The 11,767-nt window shown below is 38.3% G+C and overlaps 1 protein-coding gene across 1 annotated transcript in view; it reads right to left on the bottom strand.

Moving 5' to 3' along the window:
* Positions 1-6,278: 6,278 nt before the first annotated feature.
* dntt (DNA nucleotidylexotransferase) overlaps positions 6,279-11,767 on the bottom strand; it is a 200,448-nt gene continuing 194,959 nt past the window's right edge. The window contains exon 11 of the mRNA XM_031906788.1: positions 6,279-7,478. Coding sequence (XP_031762648.1) covers positions 7,392-7,478 — 87 coding nt within the window. The 3' untranslated portion in view covers positions 6,279-7,391. The remainder of the gene's footprint in view (positions 7,479-11,767) is intronic.

Genomic DNA, 11,767 nt, shown 5'->3' with positions numbered 1-11,767 from the left:
CTGATTGGAGTAAAACTGTGTCTCTGTGAAAAAATTGAAAAATGGGCACTGGGTAATTTGAGGCCACTGTGAGCAACATCAAAGGGGGTGGTAAGTAACATGTTGCTCACAAACCACTGGTTGGGGATCATTGAGCTAGATGGTTGGTTTTGATTAAGATGGTCTATTCCCTCCTGGGGACACCTGATTCTCTGTAGATAAGGCCTCATGCTACTAGAGCTGTTTCAACATTTTGGGCAATGAAGATGGGGATACTCCTGGGATTGTTTGCCAAGAAGCTTCTATTTCATCTCCATGTACCTTTGTATAAATCTGGACGTCACCTCTGCATCCCTTCTGTTATTGTAATAAAGTTCTTTGGTATTATTTTTTTATGTCTTTTAGTGATGAGCGAATCTGTCCCATTTCATCAAAAAATCTGCAAAACCATGGGAAAATTTGCAATGCTGCAAAAATTTTGCCCATTTTTTGTAGCCACTTTCTGCTACTTTTTCCATGCAAAATACATTGTCTATGGGCATTTTTCATGGCAATGTTTCTTTTTGTGGCAACTTTTTCTGCGCAGAAGACATTGGAGTCTATGGGCATATTTCCGTTGTGACTTTTTTTGCGTTGGAAATTTTCTCAGCAAAATATTTGCCAAAAGTATCATTTAGCCGTAACTAATGTCTATTAAAAATTCTTATATGACTCAAGTACTCTTTTTATAATATTACATTTAATTTTGTTTCTTCGGAAATCTGCTGTTTAATCATAATGATCTGTGGGTACATTTCTGAATAATAGTGAAAGTTTGGAGCCCAAAGCCTTACTGGCAACATTTCCATAACTTTAAATGCCACCGCTTAAATGATTTATTTCCAAAATGTTGAGATTTAAGAATTTTATGTGCTATATTATAATATTTAGCATAGTTTAGGAACAATCTGCATTCTTAAATATTCATCAGGACTTAAAATATACCCTGAAATCTGAGCGTGATGCAAATGTGTGTCCTATTCTGAAACATTTTATCAAAGCAAAGGAAAAAAATATCAGTCAGGACAGACAGTTCTAATTTCAGTTATTTAAAAAAATAAAGCTATAAAAACGTTTTATTAGAGAAATCTACAAAGTATTAACGCCCGGTGTATCTTCCCTTGTCTTTACTTAACTTTTCCATTTTTTTCTGTTTTGAGTAGGATGATTACAGAAAGTTATATTCCCGTCTACTAGACAAACCTCTGGGTACGTTACATATTGCATATTATGTTAGACTATATCATTTATACGTAAGCAGGAAATAAGGGGAGGGAATATGGAAATGTACAGAATATTTAGGAGAAACAGGAGGTTTAGGGGCCATGCATTTTGGGCCTAATGAATTTACTTCCTGGTTGATAAAACCAGGGTCGGACTGGGCCGTCAGGACACCGGGGAAAAACCTGGAGGGCCCAGTGGCCCAGACACGATCCCTGTTGCCGCTTTCCCTGGCTGCTGATGTCTTCCCTGACGCGTTTCACTTACCCATGCTCAGGGGAGGATGTTGGGCGGGTGACGGGGACCCCTGCAGGGGGTTAGAGGGGGTGCGGCAGGGGCCCCTGTGGGGGGGTGTGGGTGACGTGGCCAGCGGGGACACTTTGTGGGGTGCAGGGCCCCTGGGCCGGCAGCCCTGGTAGGCCCTGCATCCCCAGTCCGACCCTGGATAAAATAACATTTACTTTAAGGGGCACATTTACTAAAACTCTAACACTTTTCTTTTTTTTATAATTTGAATAAAATTGTTTCCATGAATGCCTTATATTCACTAAAAAGTCTGAACTGAAAAAGTCAGCGTGGGAAAAACAGCATTAAAAATCCATAACCTCTAAAGTTTCAAAGCAAAAGAAGGATCCTCCAGGGAAGGGAAGGGACATCTGCTATTGACTTCTACATGATCTGGGCAGGTTTTAGCTGGCGAATTGTCAGATCTGGATTTGGAAATCTCGAAGAATTTACATTTTTTTCTGCAACTTTTAGTACTAAAAATCCAAATTCCAAGCATTAATAAATGGCCCCTAAGTGTGAGGCTTGCCTTTACCCACATTTAAATTTAGTGATCAGTTCAGTTAGTGATCACTTCAAAGAACCCATATGTAAACTGGCTTCCATTTTAATAACTTTATAGTTGTATAACTAGACACTATTCAAAGCATCCAAAAATGCTTCTTATTTTTGTGCTTCGACACCAAACATTTTCAAGGAGAAATTAATCCCCTTGTTGTTTTCTGTTTCACTCAGTTTTAAGAAGAAGTTAATCCCATCATTGTTTTCTGTTTCACCCCGTTTCAAGGAGAAATGGACCCCTTATTTTTTTCATTTCACGCATTTTCAAGGGGAAGTTAATCCCCTCATTGTTTTCTATTTTACCCAGTTTCAAGTGAAACTTAAACACATTATTGTTTTCTAACAATAAGTGCCAATGCTGGAGTATTTCCTGTTTGAAAAAAAATAGGAGGATTCATGAAAAAGAATTTCAATTTCAATTATCAAGTTTAATTCGAATTTATACAATGTCAAGTTTATACGACTTTCAAGGTCAGAAAAAAAACAAATCTTAGTAAATCTGCCATAGGTGCCAATATTGGAATAATATATCAAGTTCTCATTTTATTAATATTATAGTAGTTTTTGACTTGCTACCATTAGTTCAAAGTACTTGCATCCAAAAATGCTTTTTGCTTTTGTGTTTTGACACCAGGCGCCAAAGCACTCCACCAATAACTAACAATAGGGAAATGGAGCGGCAGGGCACCCACTGCGACCAGTGTAAACATGTGCAGCGAAACTGTGCCTAAAGAATCAGGAGTAGACATAATCATTGTTAGTAGTTTTGGGGGGGGGGGTGAATTTGCTTCACCATACTTTGGACCCGATTCACTAAAGTGCGCTAAAAATTATCGCACGCTTTTTTGCATTAAAAAAGACGCGAAAATTAGCGCGCGATTCACCAAAGTATTATCGCGTGTGTTGTCGCCATTTTCGCATGCGGTATTTCTCGCGCTAGTTTTACCGCATGCGTTAATTTCCCCGCTGAAAAGAATACGATCGCATGATTCACTATATCTTTTGCGCGCTAAATATCGCATTCGGCTATGCGAAAATTAACTCCTACTACAGGCAGCGAAAAATTATAGAAAAGTACAGTAAATGAGTTTTTGCCAATAAAATATGGACTTCCAGTGTTATTTATTCAAGTCTGTGTCTTTTTACTCAATTCTACTAAAGTCTTGGCATGTATGGAATTTCACTACTAATATACAGTACTATAGTGTGGTAAAAATTTAGTCGCCAAAATATACAGTACAATAGTGGTAAATATTTAGTTGCGATATTATACAGTACTATATAGCGGTAAATATTTAGTCGCACAAAATACATTACTAGGTATATATTGGCGATTTGTCGCAACTTTGTAATCTCGCAACTTGTGGCCATTTTGTGGCCATTTTTGAATCTCGTGACACGTGCGACTTGCGGCCATTTTGTGTCATTGAGCCTGCTGTTACCACACTGAGAGCATCATGCCTGGTGTTTCAGAGCTGCTAATGGAGGAGAGGCGCTATATAATTGAATTCCTCCTGCGCTCAGGTTATGACAGGCTGCTGCTGGGGCCAATAGGAGTCCATGAGCGCAAGAGGGCTATCCTGCGCAACCTAATCGCTGGGTTGCGCAGGGGCTTTTGGCTCCAAATGGACCTCCGCCTGCTCCAGCGGATTTGGTCAGACCTGAAGCGCAGGAGCTTTCAGGAGATTGCTGAAATAGCTGAAGGTAATTATTCTACTTTAATATGATTTTACACAATACGTTTCTTAAAAGATTCAGCAAGTAATTTGAACTTGAAATGTATTTTCTCTCTCTCTCTCTCTCTCTCTCTCTCTCTCTCTCTCTCTCTATATATGTGTATATATGCATGCTTTTTATAAAATACACAATAAAGTTGACAATAAAAAGGGAATTTTAAATATGTTGTGGCATTTTGAAAAACAAATACATATACACACATATATATATACAGCCTGAATGCTTGGGACCAAGGGTATTCCGGATAAGGGGTCTTTCCGTTATTTGGATCTCCATACCTTAAGTCTAATAAAAAAATCAATAAAACATGAATTAAACCCAATACGATGGTTTTGCCTCCAATAATGATTATTTACATCTTAGTTGGGATCAAGTACAGGTACTGTTTTATTATTACAGAGAAAAGGGAATCATTTAACCATGAAATAAACCCAATAGGGCTGTTCTGCCCCCAATAAGGGGTAATTATATCTTAGTTGGGATCAAGTACAGGTACTGTTTTATTATTACAGAGAAAAGGGAATCATTTAACCATTAAATAAACCCAATAGGGCTGTTCTGCCCCCAATAAGGGGTAATTATATCTTAGTTGGGATCAAGTACAGGTACTGTTTTATTATTACAGAGAAAAGGGAATCATTTAACCATTAAATAAACCCAATAGGGCTGTTCTGCCCCCAATAAGGGGTAATTATATCTTAGTTGGGATCAAGTACAGGTACTGTTTTATTATTACAGAGAAAAAGGAAATGAGTTTTTAAATTATGAATTACTTGATTTAAATGGAGTCTATGGGAGACAGGCTTTCCGTAGTTTGGGGTTTTATGGATAAGGGGTTTCCGGATAAGGGATCCCATACCTGTGTATATATATATATATACACACACACACATTTTAAAATACATACAGTATACATAAATGAGTTTAAAGCAGGGGGGAAGCAGCAGGGAGGGGCCCATTTGAGGGAAGGGCCACGAATGTTTTAGGGGGCCCTGGCTAACAATGTCTGTGTGTCCTTTGTATTGATGTGGGTTCACAGGGGGAGGGGCCAGTGGGGGCGTGGGAGGAGGGGGGCCCAAAAAATGTTGTTGTGAGGGGCCCCGTTATTTAGGATGGTGGCCCTCTGTGTATGAATATATATATATATAATAGATTTAAATAACATCTTGCAATACTGTCTCACAGAACTCAACATCGACATTGCGCCTCTCCTCCCTCCGGAGGCACAACCCCAGGCAGACCAGGCTCAACAGGCCCCAGGACCCAGCAAGGCCCCTGAGGCCCCAGGACTGAGCCAGGCCCCCGAGGCCCCAGACTCTGATGAGGCGGAGGAGGCCCCCGAGGCCGAGGAGGCCATGGAGGCCCTGGACACCCCCCCATTACTCCTCCCCCAGTTTGACCCCAGTTTCCCCGGCCCTTGGGTTCCCCCCCCAGCCCCCCGGATCTCAGCCACCAGGTTCTCCTGCCGACGAAGGCCCAGCACATCGGTCCATGCAGGAGGACCTGGACAATATCAAGGCCGATCTGGCCCAGCTCCGGGGGGAAGTTGCCCAACTCAGGAGGGACATGGAGGAACTCAAGGGCAGCAAGCCCTAAGTTTTCCCCCCCCCCTTTTTTTATAGTAACATTTTATACTTTTCTACTTTTGAACTGAGTAATGTCTCATTATTTATCCTTCCTTGATATGGTATTCTATACTTTCATGTAGTTTCCCCTACACTCTTACATTTATCAGTAACAGCATCAATATGCTATATGGTTTAAATGTTTGCAAATATTCTGCCAACAATTTAGTCTTTAGCCCATTTTGCTGAATAGTAAAACTCGCGTTAATTAGTACGTAGCGTATTTTCTGGTGAGTGCGATAACTGCCAACTGTGTCTAAAATCTCCCACTTAATTTGAGCCACTTTAGCAAACGGACCCCTAAGTATTTGCCTAAATATTCTTAAATGCCCCCCCCCCCCCATTTTATTATCTCTAGCACTTCTTTTTTTTTCTTACTTAGATTTTTATAGTTTTTTGGGGGTTTTTTTGCAAATTTTTTTATACAGCACCTCTCTAGCACTCTGTGCTCTCCCAGGGCAAAATGTTGCCAGTTTTATGCTGCCGATTGTCGCGTGCTATTTATCACGACGAAAATATTGCATGAAATACCGCGCGTAAAATAGCGCAAGTAGGCTTATAGTGAATCATGCGAAAAATCGCGAAAATTAAGACACAATAAAATTTTTACCGCACGCTATAAATAGCGCACGTTTTATCGCACTTTAGTGAATCGGGCCCTTTATGTCTAAGCATCTAGCTGGCTCTATATACAGCCATTCGGAAGTCAGAGATGCTGATTCTCCCACTGTACATGTCACTATGGAATCTTTAGCCTATAACACAATTATTCATTAGGAAAGCCATTGAGAAAAGAACATTTTGCAAGGTAGAAGTAACAACTCCACAGCATTTCAAAACTATGCCATTTTATTAAAACTGAATATGGTTTGTAACAGAAAACAACCAAGCAATATTTAGAAGTGCTTCAAAAATTAAACATGACTATTGCAAAAATGGAGATGATTACTGCCTATCACTTTAAGCAAGTATTGCTGCCTTCAGCTGTGCACTTACAATGCCAGACATGCTATGTGTTCATATCCCTATAAGCACAAACTACTGACATTATTTTCACAAATACATCAGATTTACTACCGTGGTAATTGGATCATTAGACTATTAAATCATAAGCTGTGTGAGAAAAGAGTAAAGGTACATTGTATGGACAGAGCATACATTGCCTGTGTATTTACCACTTATGTATATAAAAAAGTGCAAGTAGCTCAATTTGACTCGACTACTGACAAGCTGGCCATACACGCACCCATAATCGTATGATTTTCAGAAATGTGAGGGTTTTGAATTACTGTTGCGATAATTTTTGTATCATGGTGATCGTTAAGTCGACTGGACAGGTTGGAAAATTTTTGTTGGACAGCGACAATCTGTGCATGTGTTACCATGGGTATTATCCATACCAGGTGTATTATCCATGGGGGGCCTATAATGTATTTCCGGGACATAACTTTCTTACGATTGTTTTCTGCCAATTATTAATGGTCAGAACATTGATTTTAATCCTAGAATTTCAACCTAAATGTTTTTAGATCGATACCCAAATGTTCGTCATAAGACGACTAAAATCTAAACATGTACAGTATGCCGCCTTTAATGGAAAGTGGTTTTATGGCAACTGTGGAATAATTGCAGGGAGCGCAAACTGGACTTGCGGATGTGAACAAGCCCCAGTCTATAGAAAGGTTCCATTTTTCTTGAGGAATTTCTACTGTATTTCTACTTGTCACTAAAGTTCGTTACAATGAATAAGTTCTGCTTTGCGCAAAGCCGTAATGAGCTGAATATTTTGCATCTAATGTAGCTGCCAAGTAACCAGGTCATTATGGTAAAGCATTAAACTTCAGCTTGACTAAAATGAAAAATGATTGCTGCTTTGTAATGTAAATCATACAACCTGCTTCTGTGTCAGATAGACAATGGGAAAACAATAGCTACAGTGTGTTCTTATGCGTTTCTTTCCCAGGGTTCAAGGTAATCCAGTCCAAGGTGTTCAAAGATCTCTTCTTCATTGCTGGCTTTAAGAAAAACTTTCTGTAAAAAGAAGAATAATCCCATTTAGGTACAGTATGTGCTCAGGAACCAATGGGAACTTCCCTAAAGACTGTATCAAGGCTACTGCACTAAAATGCATACATAAAAGGTATATTTATTTTAGTTACATTTTTTGCCTTTCAGACAGAATATGGAGCTAGACACAGGCACTTATACAGGTATGGTATCCGTTACCTGGAAATGTGTTATCCAGAAAGCTTCGAATTACGGAATGCCTGTCTCCCATAGACTCCATTTTAATGCAATAATTCAGATTTTTAAATGATTTCCCTTTTCTCTGTTATAATAAAACAGTACCTGTACTTGATCCCAACTAAGATATAATTACCCCTTATTGGGGCAGAACAGTCCTATTGGGTTTATTTAATGGTTAAATGATTCCATTTTCTCTGTAATAATAAAACAGTACCTGTACTTGATCCCAACTAAGATATAATTACCCCTTATTGGGGGCAGAACAGCCCTATTGGGTTTATTTCATGGTTAAATGATTCCCTTTTCTCTGTAATAATAAAACAGTACCTGTACTTGATCCCAACTAAGATATAATTACCCCTTATTGGGGGCAGAACAGCCCTATTGGGTTTATTTCATGGTTAAATGATTCCCTTTTCTCTGTAATAATAAAACAGTACCTGTACTTGATCCCAACTAAGATATAATTACCCCTTATTGGGGGCAGAACAGCCCTATTGGGTTTATTTAATGGTTAAATGATTCCCTTTTCTCTGTAATAATAAAACAGTTCCTGTACTTGATCCCAACTAAGATATAATTACCCCTTATTGGGGGCAGAACAGCCCTATTGGGTTTATTTAATGGTTAAATGATTCCCTTTTCTCTGTAATAATAAAACAGTACCTGTACTTGATCCCAACTAAGATATAATTAATCCTTATTGGGGGCAGAACAGTCCTATTGGGTTTATTTAATGGTTAAATGATCCCCTTTTCTCTGTAATAATAAAACAGTACCTGTAATTGATCCCAACTAAGATATAATTAATCCTTATTGGATGCAAAACAATCCTATTGGGTTTATTTCATATTTTATTGTTTTTTTAGTAGACTTAAGGTATGGAGATCCAAATTAGGGAAAGACCCCTTATCTGGAATACCCTTGGTCCCGAGCATTCTGGATAACGGGTCCCATACCTGTACTGTGATTAAAGGTAGTTATTCACTCATTTTAACTTTGAATAAACTCATTTCCATGAATGTCAGACATTAGCTAAAAAATCTGAACTGAAAAAGCACGTACGGGAAAAAGTCACACAAAAGACATGAACACTGCTACTTTTTTGACTAGACGCACAATAACTGCAACTTTTTTGTATTGTCGCACAAAAGCCAGCATCAAAAATCCAAAAAACTCTAAAAGTTTGTAGCAAAGAAAGATCCAGGGAAGTGAAGGGGCATCAGCAATTGACTTCTACTGTATGTGATCATGTGAAGTTTTAGATGGAATGTTCTCAGATTTGGAATAGTTGCAGTCGCATAGTAAATCTTGGAAAAGTTGCAACTTTTTTGAGTTTTGTAGCAAAAAAATCCAAATTGAGAAATAAAAATCAGAATATCTGTAAAAGCCCCCCTCAGTTTAAGGGGACCATTCAATAACCATGAGATTTCCTAACCCCCCCCCCCCGGTTTGGATTTTTTATAGCGCTAAAAAATTCTTGATTTTTTTTTTTTAATTTACTATGTTTCAAAAGGGCTAAATTCAAAAAATTTGCGGTTTCGGATCGACAACTCAAAATATTCGAGTTTTTAGTGAACGTTGGACATTCAAGGAAATGAGTTTAGTGGAGTTTGAAAATTTCAAAAAATGAGAAAGTATAGAGTTTTAGTAAAAAAAGCATGTTAGCAAACTTGTTCTTAGTTAAGGTGGTGTTCGGGGGTCATCCAGAATATTGGGTCTTGTTGTATACCACTAGAGGGAGCTGCATGCCTAAATGTCATCTCAGCTAACATGTATATTCCCTGTTGGTCAGTGATCCCCAACCTTTTATACTTGTGAGCCACATTCAAATGGAAAAAGTGTTGGGGAGCAACACAAGGATGGAAAAAGTTCTTGGGGGTGCAAATAAGAGCTATAATTGGCTATTTGGTAGCCCTTATGCGGACTGGCAGCCTATAGAAGGCTCTGTTTGGCTTTACACTGGGCTTTATGCAACCAAAACTTGCCTCCAAGCCAGAAATTCAAAAATGAGCACCTACTTTGAGGCCACTGGGAGCAACATCCAAGGGGTTGGGTAGCAATATGTTGCTCACAAACCACTGGTTGGGGATCACTGCTGTTGGTGAATGTGTTATCTAGCCTGACTTTCTGCTTGTTCTCGATGGTGAGATACACTTCCTGCTTGAAAATGTCTGTATATAGTTAGCCATGTTGGAGCTTTAATTCTCTATGGTTAGATACACTTCCTACTTGCAATGTCTGTATATAGTTAGCCATGTTGGAGCTTTAATTCTCTATGGTTAGATACACTTCCTACTTGCAATGTCTGTATATAGTTAGCCATGTTGGAGCTTTAATTCTCTATGGTTAGATACACTTCCTACTTGCAATGTCTGTATATAGTTAGCCATGTTGGAGCTTTAATTCTCTATGGTTAGATACACTTCCTACTTGCAATGTCTGTATATAGTTAGCCATGTTGGAGCTTTAATTCTCTATGGTTAGATACACTTCCTACTTGCAATGTCTGTATATAGTTAGCCATGTTGGAGCTTTAATTCTCTATGGTTAGATACACTTCCTACTTGCAATGTCTGTATATAGTTAGCCATGTTGGAGCTCTAATAAATAAGTTGTTCAGCTCAACTGTGAACCCAACAGGTCTCAAAGGGAAGTTTGACCCATAAACACCCTGATTATAGGCAAACAAGGGGGGCTTCTTTTATGAAAATCCATAGAATTGCCTTCTCAGTTGTCTGTTTAGCTCTTGTTTATAATACTGGTGAGATAGTTGACACATTACAGTTTATTTTACATAACATATATCTATATATGTTTTTAAATCACAGCCAAGATGCAATTTCAGTGGCTACAATCAACATCATTCTTTGCCGTTTCCTTATGGTGTAAGTAACATCCTTGCACTTAATTTTCAGCCGTACTCAACATGGTTAGAATTCATCTGTAATCAGCATCAATCAAGCGACTGTATATGAAATGTTTAAGAGCAGCTGGTGAGTCCCTTGCCGTCTCAAAGCTAATCAATTCTGTTATTCCGATGATTGCGAGTAGGGCTTCCGTGGCTACAAGTATAAGTATTAACATAGTGCAGAGCAACTGCCCAGATAAACAGACTGTTGTATTAGTTCCCATCATCACTAGCATAGAAGTGACTCCAGCACTTTGCATAATGAACAATGATCAAAGATACAAATCAATTATGATCAATATATTTCTCTTTTTACTTTTCCTAACTAGCACAATGCCTGCTAGAATTGTAATTTATTGTAATTTACCCAGAGTTACATGTATGGGATCCATTATCCGGAAAACTGTTATCCACAAAGTTCTGTATTATGGGAAGACCATCTCTCATAGATTCCATTTTAACCAAAATTACTTTTTTTTTTTTTTTAAATAATTTTTTTTTTCTCTGTCATAATAAAACATTTTGCATTGTATTGATCCCAAATGAGATATAATTAATCCTTATTGGAGGCAAAACAATTCTGTTTAATTAATTTTTACATTTTATTTTATTAGACTTAAGGTCTGGCGATCCAAATTACAGAAAGATCCCTTAGCCAGAAAACCCCAGGTCCCGAGCATCAGGTCCCATATCTGTACAGGTATGGGATCCCTTATCTGGAAACCCGATATCCAGAAAGCTCTGAATTACGGAAAGCCTGTCTCCCATAGACCCCACTTTAATCATATAATTCAGATTTTTAAAATTGATTTCCTTTTTCTCTGTAAAAATAAAACAGTGCTTTGTATTTGATCCCAACTAAGATATAATTAATCCTTACTGGATGAAAAATAATCCTATTGGGTTTAATTAATGTTTCATTAATTTCTTAGTAGACTTAAGGTTTGAAGATCCAAATTATGGAAAGACCCCTTATCTGGAATACCCATGGTCCCAAGCATTCTGGATAACAGGTCCTATACCTGTACATGCAAATACCTATTAAACATGCTGAATAGATTATTGGTAATCAGGTCAGGCAGATGCTGGAGACTGCACTGATTTCTATACAGCTATGAATAAGCAAACAAACCAGCACTTCACAGAAGGGAGGATATAAGGT

Source organism: Xenopus tropicalis, chromosome 7 (assembly GCF_000004195.4).
Source record: "Xenopus tropicalis strain Nigerian chromosome 7, UCB_Xtro_10.0, whole genome shotgun sequence".
Lineage (NCBI taxonomy): Eukaryota > Metazoa > Chordata > Amphibia > Anura > Pipidae > Xenopus > Xenopus tropicalis.
This window is presented reverse-complemented; position numbering and strand designations above follow the sequence as displayed.